This window comes from Lethenteron reissneri, chromosome 18 (genome assembly GCF_015708825.2).
Source record: "Lethenteron reissneri isolate LAM-NWPU_2019-01 chromosome 18, ASM1570882v1, whole genome shotgun sequence".
Taxonomy (NCBI): domain Eukaryota; kingdom Metazoa; phylum Chordata; class Hyperoartia; order Petromyzontiformes; family Petromyzontidae; genus Lethenteron; species Lethenteron reissneri.
This window is the reverse complement of record NC_083796.1, coordinates 13239885-13256045: the sequence shown is the minus strand read 5'-3', so window position 1 is coordinate 13256045 and position 16161 is coordinate 13239885. Positions and strand designations below refer to the sequence as shown.

The 16161-nt window shown below is 47.2% G+C and overlaps 1 protein-coding gene across 7 annotated transcripts; it reads left to right on the top strand.

The window, feature by feature from the left end:
- Positions 1-1976: 1976 nt before the first annotated feature.
- Positions 1977-15115, top strand: SNX18 (sorting nexin 18). 7 transcript variants are annotated; one of them, XR_009755294.1, is made up of 5 exons: positions 1977-2655; positions 5277-6360; positions 7422-7714; positions 11213-11324; positions 11544-15114. XR_009755294.1 is itself a non-coding variant. In XM_061553860.1 (4 exons), the coding sequence occupies exons 1-3, from the start codon at positions 2302-2304 to the stop codon at positions 7673-7675; spliced, it is 1692 nt and encodes a 563-aa protein (XP_061409844.1). In that variant the 5' UTR covers positions 1977-2301; the 3' UTR covers positions 7676-7714; positions 11213-15114. The 7 variants fall into 7 exon arrangements, 3 of the variants coding, with proteins under 3 accessions (XP_061409844.1, XP_061409843.1, XP_061409842.1); XR_009755293.1 differs by adding an exon at positions 8318-8427 and having other exon boundaries at positions 1978-2655; positions 11213-15114; XM_061553860.1 differs by having other exon boundaries at positions 11213-15114.
- Positions 15116-16161: the final 1046 nt, after the last annotated feature.

Sequence of the window (16161 nt, the reverse complement as noted above, 5' to 3'; positions counted from 1 at the left end):
CGTACATTTAGATTGTTTTGCTGCTACACCTCTCCATATACAATAAGTGACTTTGTTCAGCTGTCATTTGTGGCCAAATCGCTTCTGAAAAATAAGTTAGTACCTCAGTGGGCTTTACCTGGTAATATAGAAACACTGGTTTAGTTTTACTTGTACATTGTTTTGAGTGATCTGTTTGTCTTTCCTGTACTTTGCAGTCCTGCCGTGTGTTTTTTAAAATATTGTTTATCGTTTTAACGTTCTGACCCGCCCCTACTGGGCATCTGTGAAAAAAATTGCCTAATAGCGCATCGGATTCCTCCAGTACACAAATATACATTCTAATGATAGGTGCCTCGTTAACAGCACTTGCCCCATCGGCCTGTGTACGCTACACCCGTAGGAGGGGATCCTTTGTCTATACTCTTAGGTTTTTTCGGTAAAGTCACGTAGGTAAAAAAAATATAATACAAATAATAAAAATAATAATAGAAATAAAATAAGTATCAAATATTAATTTTATTTCTATTAAATAATGATAAAATAATTATTTATTTCTATTATTATTTCTATTATTTTTATTATTTTACCTACGTGACTTTACCGAAAAAACCTAAGAGTATGAATCCTTGCAGTCACGAAAGCTTCAAATCTCGATCCTTTGTCTGTTCTGGAGCAGTCTGAGACGCCAGCTCATCAGCGGCGGCGCTTCCGCTCCAGGGCTCGCGTGAAACCGCGGAATCACGGATCTCGGAGCGGAGTTGCGGATCACGGAGCGGCGATTGCTTTGCCAAACACAATCCCGATCCTCCGATCCGCAAATCCACGCCGCGTCTTTTGCTGTGTGCGTCCGTTAACTCTTCGCGAGGCTTTAACGCGCAATGGGCGACGCTGAGTAACTTGGCGACGATTTGTGGGAACGACCATCAGCGGAGATGGGACGATGCGATCAGTTCTTCTTCTTCTGTCGTACGGCACATTGTAGTAAATGCAAAAGTTCCTCGTGGTCGACGCAGTGTGAGGACTTCATCGATACCGCCAGGATGTGCATGGATGAGAGATCAATTCCGATGGACTGTGGTTGGAAGGCCATTCATCCAGCAGGAGATAGTCACTGTGTGAAATGCGTTGCAACACAGGGACACGTCCCGTGCGAACATGCTTGATCCGCCGCTGGATGTCGATCCACTTCGAGCGTGGAAGAGTAGGCCAAAAGCCCCATGAAAGGGGATATGAAAGGCGAGCTCCCCTCGATGGCGGAGGCCCTTCCGCCAGCAGTAGCCCGAGGAAGCAATTTCAGGGCTGCACCTTTAACTTTCTCCCTGTACCATTGTACAGTTAATCATTGTCAATTGTGGTTGCTTCAAGCCATCTTGTATCTTTTACTGAACACATTGACATTCTTAACACATTGTCAAAGGTTCGCACGGGGTACAGCAAATTCGCTGGACTTCTTTCGCACCGTACGTACCCAACCGTGGCTGATCGGAGGGTGTGGGGGAGGGTCACAACTAAACACACAAAAGCAGTTCTAAAGAAATTCATTTAAAAAAAATTTAGATTTCAAAGTGCATAGCTACCAGTGGCTTTCTAATATCGAACACCAGTTTTATGGGGAGCGGTTTGCGGACACAATCGGACACAACTCTTTTGACTTTGATTCCCAAACACTGGCTCTCCCTCTCCTCCCAATCTGTACTGAAGCATCATCATCATCATCAGCCATTGTCATTCCACTGCTGGATGAAGGCCACTCGCAATCCTGCAATGCGATCATCCGCCAAAAGCACACCAGACGAACGATTCCATGGCTCCATCTCCACGCTCGCGTTGTTCGTTTCCCTGCTATTATTCTCAAGATGTACAAACAAAAAGCCACGGTATAGTTTGCTCAGCCTTTGGATGACCAGTACCTGTTGCTGTGCGCAAACATCGCCACTGGGGAGACAAAGGCAGCCGGGCTCACAACACTTTCGCAAACGGCATTAGCCCCAAACAGCCTGGCGTGGTTAGAGGCTATTCGTGGGATTTTCCTCTCTTTTGCTTCTTCTTCTTCTTGTTGTTGTTTGTGTATTAGCATTAGTGACGTCGCCGCGACAGAGAGGGCGTGCTACTCTCGCTCTCTCTCTTCCCTCCTCTCTCCCGCACACACACACAGACCGGACCCATCACGCTCCACACGCCCCGCCTTCTCGCTCACACACCAAACTCCACCGTTGCTCGGCTTCAGAAACAAAAACGGTGGTTCTTCCTCCCCTCCATCCTTATTCAACCACCACCATCATCACCATCGTCTTCATCGTCCTGCACCGCCGTTGAACCATGGTGTCGCGCCGGGCCCGCGCCTTGTACGACTTCCAGAGCGAGAACGAGGGCGAGATCTCCATCAGGGAGCGAGAGATCCTCACCGTTTTCAACGAGGGCGTCGGCGACGGATGGTTCGAGGGCACCAACATGCGAGGCGAGAGAGGTCTCTTCCCGGCCACGTACGTGGAGTTTTTGCCCGACGAGAACGACGAAGGTGACGGTGGTGGTGGCGGTGTCAGGGATGTGGCCGGGAGCCAGCGAGTGGCGTCAGCTGCTCGCGATGGGAGCCTGGCGCAGACCGCCACCGCTGCAGCCTGGAGCGCCAGCAACCAGCAGCAGTCGCACAATTTCAAGACTTTTTACAACCAGGTGAGATACAGAGAGATACCGAGAGATAATGATAATAATGTGTTTGGGATTTGCGACGTTGGATGTGGATTTTTTTTCTTTCGGGTCTTTTTTTGTTTGTTTAAATGATCAACTCCGATGTTTGAATTGATGAGATTGGCGGTGGCAGCAGCAGCAGCAGCGCTGAGTTCAGTGGCGAAGATCTTCAACCCAGCAGTGGATAGACACCGGCTCAATGGTGTTGCCATGCAATGGGTTAGAACACGCAAACACGTGGGGCAGTCAAGTGCACACGCCGGCAGTTTTGTCAATACACTGCCGGGTGTGGGCCTGGACCATACTTCACCAAACTGGTCAGTGTGGATTTGTGAAGGTTTGGTGCATAGCGATGGCTGTTAGCCGCGTCCTCTTCTGTCCACAACGCCTATCGCAGCTCTGCGTGTTTACGAACGTGGTGATTGCAAATCTAAAAAGGAATATCCAGGCTGAAAACCCTGCTTAGATTCTTACAACACCCGGGCACTGTCCGGGTAAAGTGTTCGTCGGCAGATAAGGCGGCAAGCACCAGCACCACGGTGCCTACATCATGGCAGTACTTAAACAGGACTGTGTACGTGCAGTGTAAGGATCTTCGCCATTCGCGTTGTGCACCCATCGTCTCACGGCGTCCCGAGTTGAGTAACTAACGGAGTTGAGTCACTAACGGAGTTGAGTCACTAACGGAGTTGAGTCACTAACGGAGTTGAGTCACTAACGGAGTTGAGTCACTAACGGAGTTGTGTAACTAACTCCGGCATTTATGACCGAGAGTTGTCATCGGTAAAGCCGTGAACGAATATTCTCACCGTGCTGATCTTAACTGGATATATATTTTTTAAATGTCTGAAACTCTTTCAAGAACCCTCTCTACCCCGTCTTTTGAGTTGAGAAGCTGCTGGGAAGCGTTTAAAAAAAATCTGGATGCAGTAAAACTTAATCCATACGTTTGTTTTAGTCTAAAATGTTTGTGTTTCAGTGTCTTTGTGTGTGTGTGCTGACTTAACTGTTTCCATCTCGCAGAATACTGTATGCCCCAAAAACAACGCTAGGCTTCAGAGGTACCGTTGTCTTTGTTGTCTCTGTGCGGGGAGTGGTGGTGCAGTGGTTTGCGGAGTGGTGGTGCAGTGGTTTGGGGAGTGGTGGTGCAGTGGTTTGGGGAGTGGTGGTGCAGTGGTTTGCGGAGTGGTGGTGCAGTGGTTTGGGGAGTGGTGGTGCAGTGGTTTGGGGAGTGGTGGTGCAGTGGTTTGCGGAGTGGTGGTGCAGTGGTTTGGGGAGTGGTGGTGCAGTGGTTTGGGGAGTGGTGGTGCAGTGGTTTGGGGAGTGGTGGTGCAGTGGTTTTGGGAGTGGTGGTGCTGTGGTTTGGGGAGTGGTGGTGCTGTGGTTTGGGGAGTGGTGGTGCAGTGGTTTGGGGAGTGGTGGTGCTGTGGTTTGGGGAGTGGTGGTGCAGTGATTTGGGGAGTGATGGTGCAGTGGTTTGGGGAGTGGTGGTGCAGTGGCTTGGGGAGTGGTGGTGCTGTGGTTTGGGGAGTGGTGGTGCAGTGGTTTGGGGAGTGGTGGTGCAGTGGTTTGGGGAGTGGTGGTGCTGTGGTTCGGGGAGTGATGGTGCAGTGGTTCGGGGAGTGGTGGTGCAGTGGTTCGGGGAGTGGTGGTGCAGTGGTTTGGGGAGTGGTGGTGCAGTGGTTTGGGGAGTGGTGGTGCAGTGGTTTGGGGAGTGGTGTTGCTGTGGTTTGGGGAGTGGTGGTGCTGTGGTTTGGGGAGTGGTGGTGCAGTGGTTTGGGGAGTGGTGGTGCAGTGGTTTTGGGAGTGGTGGTGCTGTGGTTTGCGCACCGCCGATGCGAAAGTGCCGTGTGTCTATACCATTTATTTTCCTCCTATAGGTCGACTCAGCGTTAAATAACGTGCTGTGAAAAGAGGGCTAATGGCGCAAAACTTTATATGTTCTTTTGAGGCAGGGTTATTTACGAACGTGTTGAATTTTTTTTGTTATTTGTGCTCGTGCACCACTGCCCATTCAGTATCGTCAATCATTGTAACTTGAATTGAGTCCCTGGTGTATAAAAAAATTGCTCAGCATTGGGGATACAAAGGTGGCCGTGAGTGGCGCTGGCGATATCAGGACCTGCCCCGAAAGTTTGTTAAAGGCCACGTGGGGGATATTTGTGATTTTGGTCTGTGTGTGAGGGCTGGGAGTTTCACTACCACAGAATGTTGCTATATGAGGGGGGAGGGGAATTCACTCGTGACATTTCATGGGCAATTTCTAGTTGGGGTACTGTAATGAAATTGGTTTTAACATGGAGGGAACCTTGTTAAAGATACTCAATGTAATGTCTTTGCACTGCAACCAGATGAGATGCCATTGACACATTTTCATTAGCAAAATTTAGAGGGTCACGAGATTGGTAGACTTGTACAAAAATAACATATTTTAGACATTAAATTTGTGGATTTTACTTTGAAGAGAACAGCTGATATTTTAATCATAAACACACATTTCGTGGTATTCATTAATGTTATGATGGCAACATGTTTAAAGTTTTTCGACCGTAAAAGTAGATGACGTATCCAAACCGCCATCGCCGTGCTGTTGTGCATATCATCAGCAACAAACTCCAGCAGGCACGTGGCCCCAGCAGCCCGCAGAGCAGGACCAGGACGACTGGGATGCAGACTGGGACGACAACTCGTCCACCGTGGACAGCAGCAGCACCCACGGCCAGTTCGGGGCCAACGGCACGGTCACCTCCGCCCTGGGCGTCTCGTCGCTGTCTCGCTACGTGAAGGCCGGCGGCGAGGCGTTCATCTCGGGCGACGTGACGGGCTGCACCGTCAACGTGGGTGACCGCGTCCGCGTCGACATCGCAGAGCGCGGGCCGGCGTGGCCCGACAACCCGTTCCCATTCACCTGCTCCATCGAGGACCCCACCAAGCAGACCAAGTTCAAAGGCATGAAGAGCTTCATCTCCTACCGCCTGACGCCCACGTTTACGGGGAGGGCGGTGAGCCGTCGTTATAAGCACTTCGACTGGTTGTATGGTCGCCTCGTGCAGAAGTTTCCCGTGGTGTCGGTGCCCCACCTGCCCGAGAAGCAGGCGACCGGGCGCTTTGTGGAGGACTTTGTTCAGAAGCGCAGGCGGGGCCTCATCCTCTGGATGAATCATATGACGGGCCATCCGGTGCTCGCGCAGTGCGACGCCTTCCAGCACTTTCTCACGTGCACCGACGAGAAAGCGTGGAAGCAGGGCAAGCGAAGGGCTGAGAAAGATGATGCCGTGGGAGCCAAGTTCTACCTGACCATCAGTGCACCGCCAACGTCACAGCTGGACCTGCAGGACGTCGAGGCACGGACCGAATCTTTCAGAAGCTTCTCCAAAAGAATGGATGAAAGTGTGGTCCTGCTCAATGGCACGGCTGGGGAGATGGCACGCAAACATTGCATTGACTACAAGCGCGACTTTCAGAAGATGGGCCAGGTGTTCGAGAATCTGGGACAGTCGTTTGAGCAGGATGATCAGCACTATTCGGACAACCTCACCAAAGCAATCGCCCACACAGGCAACACCTACGTGGCAATCGGGGAGCTATTTGCACAACAGCCACAGCAGGACCTCCAGCCCCTGATGGACGTGACGTGCCTCTACCAAGGACTGCTCGCCAATTTCCCAGACATCATTCACATACAAAAAGGTGTAGATTGTTTACGTCAAATCTTTTCATATACAGTAGCTGGCGTTGGCGTGAAGAGAATAACCTGAAATGCTGCTGTGATATTTTTCTATTGTTTAGGTGCCATTAATTTTAGAACCCTGTCAAATTGGTACTGCGTTGTCCCAGTATAGCAGTGTTCGTCATTGTCACGTGTAATGTGAGAACTGTCGTCTAATCTACCATGTGCTATTGCTAGGCAGACACTTGGAACAAAGGGACTACATTTGCCTATATAGTTTGAATCTTAAACTTCATGTGAGGCCTAACTCAAATAACTATATTGTAATAGTTACAATGAAAATCTTGCCTAAATATGTATAAACGAAAGTATTTTATAAACACCATTTTAGGAGTTATAATATATTTCGTCAGGCATAACAGCACATCATAGTTGAGATTTCTACCAGCTTGAGCAGTATTTCTCCACTCCAGTCCTCGTTTATCCCTCACTGGCTACTCGTCTGTGAATACCAATTATTTATATTCACATGCAAATGATGCCACTGCACACTGCAGGAACCTCACAGCATTGGCGGAAGTTGCATCATGCCCCCGATGGTGCAACTTGCAAGAGGCCTACAATTAATAAACACTGGACTACAGTTTAGTTTCCTCTCCTTGAAGCCCATTATATAAGTTCTAGCCAGTGGTAGAAAATTCCAAATGTATTCTATATAGCAACATTTTACATATTTTTATTGTTTTTTTCGTTCACTTTATGATTTTAAAACAAGGCATGACTATTTAATGATTTATTGACATGAAAGGTGCACTGTACCACACATTTGTTGTAAAAGTTATCTGACCCTCTTAAAGCACCTATAACATACGTAGCTCACGACTCAACAAGGGCGTTTTAGTCACTAAATGCTAAAACTACAAAAAAGTTAACATTGCAGTTCATCATAACCACAGCAACCGGATGACATTTGACAAAAAACAATGTCCTTTTCACTTAAAAATATCAACATGTGAAATGGATAATAATTAAAGATATTTTATAATTCAGCGCCGCAATCGTTTGTCCGTGTGGCCAACAGGTGCTGTGGCTAAGGTCAAGGAGAGCCAGCGGGCAGCCGACGAGGGCAAGATGGACGCCGGTCAGCTGACGGAGGTTCAAACGCGGACCAACACGGTGTCGCACGCGACCCTTGCGGAGTTCAACCACTTTCACTGCACGCGCGTGAAGGACTTTGGGCAGATCATGCAGCTCTACCTCCAGCAACAGATTGCGTTCTACCAGGCCATCGCCGGTCGCCTGGATGATTCCTTACAGAAGTACAAAAATCTGTGACGGAGCATTGTTGGCGCGAGGACCCTGCTCACAGTGGAGGTTTGTGACGAACGCTGCGGACTTCCGTTTCGAATTTTCTGCGGTGCCTTTGTGGACAAGGTGTCCTGAAAACAGGTTTAAACGTGGACACGCACCGACACGTACTTTTGTGCCTATTGTAGGACCTGAAAGCCTTCGAGTTGAGTGTTTCGTAGGCGAGATTTTCAAAGCTGTTGTTTGCCAACGGAAGATTAAAGCCAGAAAGAAAAATCAATGAAGTAGTAGAAATCAAGCATGTAGTTAGGGTTTCCTGACCCCTGTTGCGAGTGACGAATGATGCATGAAACAGTTAAGCAAAAGCATGTATTATGGAAGTATTTAATGCCATATTTAGTGTCGCATCGTACATTTATCACGGGTTATGAAATACGCAGACGTATTTGTGAAATGGCTCTTTGTAGAAGGATAAGTCAGCTGTTGCATACTAAGCTGTCCCTCCACCCACCCTCCTCAAACAGCAGATGACCCAGGGAACATGTTACGGTATTTCAGAGTTTTCAGTCAATGTGGAAAATTGCAGCCGTTTTGCGCCTTTTAAAAAAAATGAAAGTAATGTCTTAGCACAAGTCGAGGCTGCTTCTTCGGTCCGCCTGTGTTGCTCAGGTCACGGTGACCGCAAAGAATGTAAGAGGGAGGCGATTTTAATCGCTCCGCGTGTCACGGGACGTTTGCAGTCTTTGACCCCCTCCTCGGCTTTTCCTTGGAAAGAAGAGGTGAGGAATACACGGTGTGCGTTCGAGCTGGCCTGCGTCACGGTGGAGTCTGCGATGTTCAAATATCGACCCCCCCCCCCTCCGCCCACTTACAGGCAATGAATTTCAAATGACTTGAGTGTTCGCAGTAGATTGAAAATACAAACTCTCAGATACTGAAATATTATAACGGAATGTGCATACGAGTTATAATTTTTTTTTCCTCTCTCAACATGCTGTGCTGTACTTATTTTAATACTCGTCTAGTGCACGTGACTCCACACATACTCCCACCCACCCATTAAAGTGACGATTCCATGTAATTCCTAAGACGCTTCAGATTTAAAGGGGGCTCCGTGTTCGCCCCTGGCAATGTGCAGTCTCGTTGCCAGGGTAACACAGAGACAACACACCAACTCTGCGTGTTCTCATGCGGGTAACTTTGGCATCTTGTTGTAAAACTGCAAGTTTTTTCACTGATAAACCAAAATAGCTGATGACAGTTACAAAAATATGACTTTTAAAACACGTTCTAAAGCCTTATATAACCTGAGCCTCGTCATATATCTTTGTTGCTGTACTAAACACCTTTAGATCGCCGTTAGCGGCCACACTATTACTACATTGATGCCTTCTTTGCTCTTACACAATCAAGACATGTTTTAATTCAGTATAGCGCACTTCACGAACAAAAACCCACAGCATAACGGCAATCAAATTCCGTCGATAACTATGCGGCAGTAATAAGTGATGAAAACATTCATCACAGAGATCAATTAAAATGCAATGCTGTAGAGTGTAAAACAAGTGAACGATAGCTCGCGTAAGTGTCTTAATCGAGCTTTAAAAACCGAAACCTTTGGCAACTCCCATACGGAAACAGGCAGCAGCAGAGTTCATCATTTGGGGGGGGGGGGGGGGCGAATAGCTAAATGCACCACCACTTTTGTGTTTTTTTAAACCCTTAGGGTAAGTGAGCAATCCTGCATCCTGGTCGCGTTGGTATATATACGGAGTTAAAATATTTACATATGAAGGGGCCAAGCCGTTTAATGCTAGGTAATAAGTGTGACCTGAAAATCTATCCTAAATCTCACAGGAAGCAAACTTCGGGCTGCCAATACCGGCGTGATGTAATCATGTCTTCCTGTTAAAACCCCAGGAGTGGAGTTTTTCACAAGCCGCAGTTGAGTTTCGCACATTTTCGTGAATACCAGAAAACAAAGCATTGCTATAAGCAAGCATTGGATGTTATGAAGGCGTCAAGCTCTCTGCATATTCCATGGAAAGAAAGCATAGAAAAATCTCACGTAGAAAATACGTCTTGACACAGTTTAGTGGGAACGGTATGAAGCACATGTAGTTAATTTTGTCCCAACAACTAAATAGATCGGATCAAGCTGGCTAATAGAAGCAAAAGCTTAAAAGACATGATCTGCTTTTACGTGGCCTGAGTAGCTTTATGGCTATTACAGAACTTATCATCTAGGTAGAGTCTATTATCTGATATGATTTCTAATATGAATATAAAGTCATCACAACCTGCTTGTAATTGTGTATTTATGTAGAACTTCAGCTTATTAGTTTAGCGATCGTTTTAAATAGAACACAAGGATGATTCTTATTTGTTTATACAATAGTTGATGATCTATCTGAAGACAGAGCAGCTTTATATTTAATCAGATTTTTTTTTCAGGTGAGATATAAGAACTGTAATTGAGTCATTTTCCCCCATTCACGTTCGAGCTTACAGCCCCCGCACGGTTAAGCTCCCGAGCTGTATCATGAAACCACCGGGATGACCTTTTGAATTTATGTTTTGTTCTTGTAAGGGGTGCCTCGATATCCAAAATAGTACTTAGGGTGGAGCTGTTGAAATGTCTGCGAGTACACTACATTAAATAGGAACTGAAGTGGAGAAAGCTTCCAAGAATTTCCCAGCAGTGGAAGAATTGGGACTTGTGTTTTCATACAATAGTCTTGGGGGTGTATTTAGGGGAGGTATTATTCGAAAGTAATAACAAAATAGACTATGGTTGCAAGAATCGCTGATAAGACAAATTCTGGGTGTCAAGACCACGGGTGATAATTAGATCAAGTGGGCGACCGTGAATGTGTATCGGGGGCTTGATACGTGTTCAACAAAACCAACAGTGCTTAAAAAAAAACTCATGAAATCCTTTCCAAGGGGATCTCCGTCCACGTCAATATGCACATTGAACTCGCCAAGAACCATAATTCTATAATGCTTGACAGCGAGCATTGACAAGAGTTCACAACAATAGAGAGTTTGGTCTTTGTCGCTGATGAACAATTCCACCTTAAGCAAGCAAGCAGGTCGGCTGGCCAGCAGCTCGGGCACGCAGGCAGGCGGGGCAGCTGCGGCAGACAAACAGTCAGGCGAGCAGCCCAGATAGGCACGCGGAGAGCACAGGCAACCAAGCAGGCAGGCAGATAGACAGACAGGCAAGCAGGCAGGCAACCAAGCAGGCAGGCAGACAGGCAGGCAGATAGACAGACAGGCAAGCAGGCAGGCAACCAAGCAGGCAGGCAGGACAGGCAGGCAGATAGACAGACAGACAGGCAGGCAGGCAGACAGGCAGGTCAGCAGCCCAGGCAAGCAGACATGGCAGCTGAGGTTGGCTGGCAGGTAACCCAATTCCTGCCGATTGCTCCGATGTCCTTCCAGCTGGTGGCTGAGCGCATTCTTCCCACAGGGATTGCTCGGTGAGCCCCGTACCCCCAGCAACGCCCTCAAGTCTCCGCTGGAAAATATGTCCATGCATCGTCCTTCTTCCCCTCGCAGTGTCCGAAGCGGTCTCTTTTGTGACGAGCGTGTTGAGTTCATCATGCACGGCATAGAAATGTGCCGCGCACTTGTGCACGTCTCCTCGATGACCTCCGGGGCCCAGCTCAAGGTCGGTATCAGCCGGTGGTTTCAACATTCATTGCTTGGCGTTGTCAAAGATGGGGCAGTGGGGCTCACCGTAGCCCCCCCCCCCAAGCCCCCCCCCCCCCGTGCCCCCCCCGTGCCCCCCCCCCCAATGAGCCGTCTTGTTGAACATCGCTGTGCTGTTGTGGAGGTGGAAGTGAATGTGACCTTGGCAGCCAACTTGCCGTCGTCTTCGTGGTTACAGAGGATTGCTGTGCGCGAGGGTGCCGGGGATCGCGTGACGGCTGGCTGACCGTCAGGGAACCAGGGTTTTTTGCGGAAGGAAAAAAATGTATTGACTGTGCTGCGTGGGTCCATCAGCGAGGAGCTGTCGTCTCTCAGCCAGGCGTGTCACGCAGCCCGCGTCGTTATTGTACGAGCTTTTGGAAACGGAAGTCTCGGTGTGTGTTTGGCAGTCGCAGAAGGTAAGCTTTGTATGGCTGATCAAGCCCCCCAGGTCCTGTCGGGGTCCTTCTTGGAAGGTGTAAGCTCGAACTCGATGCACACCTCTACTGTTATGAGAGCGGCAGCGATTCATTACTCTGAGAAAGCCTCACCGATGCACCTGGCTCAGGAGTCATGGTTTTTGATGATTGGCCAAATACGAGTTTGCTTGTAATTGTAAATAATAAGGAATGCAGTAAATATGGGGTGGAATAATCAAACAAGGGAACAACATTCAAGACGTCACGAAAATATTGTCGGTGGCCAAGAAGCTCCTGTTGGTGCTTTCGGCACCTTTCCAAATGAACTTGCTTGCCCCCTAAAGTGGTTCTCGCCGTACATTGGCTCAAGCTCTCCGTGGTCTCCCCCCCCACCCTGCCCCTCTCCTTGGCCTGCTTGTGATTGTTCGTGCATCATCACGTTTGGCAACGGCTCCCAATCGGCCCCCCTTCGCAAAGCGGCTACACCATCATCTGCATTTTGCACAATTGCTATGTGTGTGTGTGTGAACAGAAAGCCCTCGTGGGGTCCGCTCTTTGAGGTCGCCACCGGATTTCATTGCCATCCTGAACCCCCATTTCTGTTGTGGAAATGCCACCCATCCCAGCAGGCTGGCAGTGAGGGCAAGACACAGAGCGGCTAATAATCGAAACTAAATGTCGGTCAACGTGTAATGGAGTTAACACGTTTTTGTTACGGTGGTTTGGAAGGTTTTAGCAAAGTGACGAAGGACCCAACACTCTGTTGTGAGAATGCGATAGTTTGGGACGTGTCGTTAACAGGTTCAACGAGTATATTGGCAGAAAACGTTCTGGAATGTGGCGAACATTTGGCGAGTAATATCTGAACCAGTCCTGGGTCCGTCTACTCCTTCACCGATTCACACTGACGACCGTGGTGAAGTATGGTCGAACAACCATCACGACTGATGTGTCCGTGGGGAGTCCATGTGAGTTGGCCAGCAGTGGGATGGTGGAGGAGGGCTCCAAGTTTGTTTAATTAAGTAAACAAATCTATGCATTGTGGTTTACTGTATACAGTATTACTGTTCTTTGATACAGGCCATTGTACAGTTTATTACAAACATTACTGTACTGTACAGTTCTGTATGATTCATACAATTGTATATTTACATTACGTGTAGTAGTAGTACAACGCTGTGTGCATGCCTGCTGCTAGGATGAGCGAACACGGTGGCTTTACTATTGCAGATGCTGCAGTCGGAGTGTGTGCAATGGGATTTGAAGTGGGACCCCTTTTCTCGGTATACTGTACCCTTTTGTCCAATGCTTGTCCTGTGTACATTATTTCCCCGTTAAGCCCGCTCTGTGATGCATTGCTTGCACGCTTGCAGATTTTGAAACAAGTTCTCCCATTCTCAAGTTATTGCCTACAAGGCAACATAGGTTGGTGGCTTTTATTGCGCCCTGAGCACGAGAGTGTTATACTATCATGAGCGCAGTTAAATATTTCGATTCGTATTTTTCTGGATGCAATTGGGGGGGGGGGGGGTTGCAGTGAAGATATTCAGCAAGTTACAGTGGTACAAGCTGCGTGAGCCATTCCTTGACTCGTTATTTTGACTATTTGGCTGCCTATTGTGGGGGGGGGGGGGGGGGATAATCTGGCGCCCTGGAAAATATTCCCTGGGAATGTTCAGCCCTGGCTAAGACCAACAACAATGTTTTATATCATCGCATGAGGGACGTCTTAACGCTCAATTGGGACTTGCGCCATCCCTATTTTAGGACATTTGACGCCATCGAATCGCCATTCGAACTCGAGTGGAGATGTGGCCCTTGCATTGTGGGCATTTACACAGACACACACATCCAATTTATATTCAGAGTCAAATCAGAATGTATTCATACTGATATCTAGTGGGGGCAGGTAAGAACGTCACAACACCAATACAAAACATGATAGGCGTGGAAAATACAAGAAAGGGAAAAAATCACCCAAACACATACAAACACAACACTAAACTATCCCTATCCTACCAGATAAAGCCCAACGAGGTATTAACTTACTTTTCAAAAGTAGACCTGTCCACAAATGATAGCTGAACGAGGTGGCCTTGTCAGTTGGACATTTATAGCAGCAGAATAATCTCATTAGTTAAAACGTGCGTTCCTATCGGGAGTAAGAGTAGACGTGTAACGGATGTCGTCAACTCATTGGATGTCGCTGCCCTGGGCCCTTGGTGGTACTCACAAGGAAGACTATTCAGATTTGTTCATTAGGTTAGAAAAAATACGGTTTATATTAAAGACCTATCCAGTTTAGGTTCTTTCCCCCCCCCACCCCCCAACTAACACATTGCTATACCATTAGATCCATCAGTAAGCCTCTTGTGGCCATGGTGATTGTATTTAAAGTAACCCCACCTGGTGTGTTGTTACAAATGCTGTCACTGTTACATCAGTTCTTGAATTTGAGTGGGCACTTGCAAACACTATACCACGGCGTTTGTGCGTTATAGCTCTCCAACGCGTTTGTAAAATTGTACCGCCTGCCGTTGAGCAAGACGCCTGGCATATTTTTTCCACGTGCCTCTAAGCTTGTTCGGGAGGGGAGCTCCATTCAGTTCTTCTCTCTATTTTTATGAAAATGTAATATTTCACTTCTTGGATAAGTTCCCGGCACTGTGGAGCGAAACGTCGGACATCACGCGGAATAACACGCGGTACAATCCGAAAAAATCCACGCGGAAGTCGTTGCCAAGTGCGCTTGTCGTCCTGGTATCGTGAGACATTGCCAGTTGTGGTTTTGTGGTCAGAACCTAGGCAAGTTGTAAATAAGTCTTCTCGGAGTTTGCAGGAGAGTTGTTTGTATGACTGTCACATGAATTAAGTGGAGAACTTAACAGTAATCTCGTGTTATCGGAATAAGATAAACTGTCTGCCTTTCAGAATATGTCTTTTCAAGTAACCGATTCTGTTAATGCCTTTTTGTCCGGGTTTTTTTTCTCGTATTACATATTTAGAATTTTTAAAAAGATAAAAGTGCAATTTTTTATTGCATTGTGCAAGTCACAATGGATATTTTTTTCTTTTGTTAATATTAAAACCATTTCTATAAATATATAATCATGTTACAATTTCCTACTTATGTGATTTTTTTTTGACACAGGGTTGTGTAACTGCATGCTGTTTCAATGAGTTGAAATAAAGAGATGTGTATACCACGCGTGCATATTTTAACTCTGCATTATGTGCCTGATGTGCACGTGTACAATAATTGTTGATGTGTTTTTCCCGAACATGTCATTTTGCTTCATGCAAAAAAGATCGAAGGCGAATAAAGTCTGTAAAAAAAAAGCTGAAACGTCTTGGGATGTTGTGTAGAGACCTGGGAGGGAAAAAGGTGAAATACAACGATGAGAACGAGGATAGATTATGCTACAAAGATGAAAATATGGTAACAGTGCCACAAGAACACTGGATGAGGATGAAATCTTATGCTAGGAAAATAGGAAGGTAATTATCAAGGACTTACTGCTGCTTATTATTTTACCAGGTAAGGCCCACTGAGCTCAATCGATCTTTCTTCAGAAGCGACCTGGCGATAGCAAATGATAGCTCAACGAAGTGGTTTATCGTAGTGTGGAAATGTATAACAGCCCAATACTCTAAACGCACGTTGATTCTAAATGGTGGAGGGAAAACCCGTATATAAAAAATCCACGCGACCACGGGGAAAGAGACGTGAAAAACTCCAAATATACAGCAGGCATCAGGGTCAGGATCCGAACCCAGGCCCTGCCTTGCATACCAGGACGAGGGAGTTAACATCTTGCCATCGCGGGCGGCACCGTATCGGTTGATGGGTTGATGCTGTGCTCGCTGATCCACTACAATTCCTCTCATTCTCATTCAGTAATGTATCACTCTTATCGCTTCGACCACCAGTCATCGTCAAATGAACTCTACGTGAAGGACTCACTTTGACTGTTTCCTCTGGTCCGTACTGTGTTTAACTATTGCACCTCATTGTAAGCTGCAACATTTGTCTTTCCTGAAACTGAGTGATTTGACTATGCTATACCAGCATCCCTTTTGGCCGTTTCGTCTTGCTCGTACAGTACTGTGTTCAACTACCATATTTGTAGGGAGCAAAATATCCCTTCCCTGCTGTCCTCGAATTGATGGATGTTGGAACTACTTTCCTCCACTTCCTCTGAATAAACATTCTTATCGGCTGTGTTGTCGTCGTGTGTGCCCTCCTCCTGCCTTGTGCCGCGGTTGATAGGCCCTTCTATTTGGCAACCGTGGTAAAAAAAAGTACGTCGTGTTTAGTTCCTTCATTTGGACGTGAATAGTGAATATTGGTAAACGGAATATCTGCAATTGCAAGAAAGTAGCTGTGCAACAGTTTTC

What these genes read in the sequence shown, in the direction of transcription:
- SNX18 (XM_061553859.1), top strand. Translation starts at nt 2,302, where the DNA reads ATGGTGTCGCGCCGGGCCCGCGCCTTGTACGACTTCCAGAGCGAGAAC. An exon ending in TCAAGACTTTTTACAACCAG is followed by an intron (nt 2,656 to 5,276) that starts GTGAGATACAGA and finishes GCATATCATCAG; the next exon opens with CAACAAACTCCAGCAGGCAC. An exon ending in CATCATTCACATACAAAAAG is followed by an intron (nt 6,361 to 7,421) that starts GTGTAGATTGTT and finishes TGTGGCCAACAG; the next exon opens with GTGCTGTGGCTAAGGTCAAG.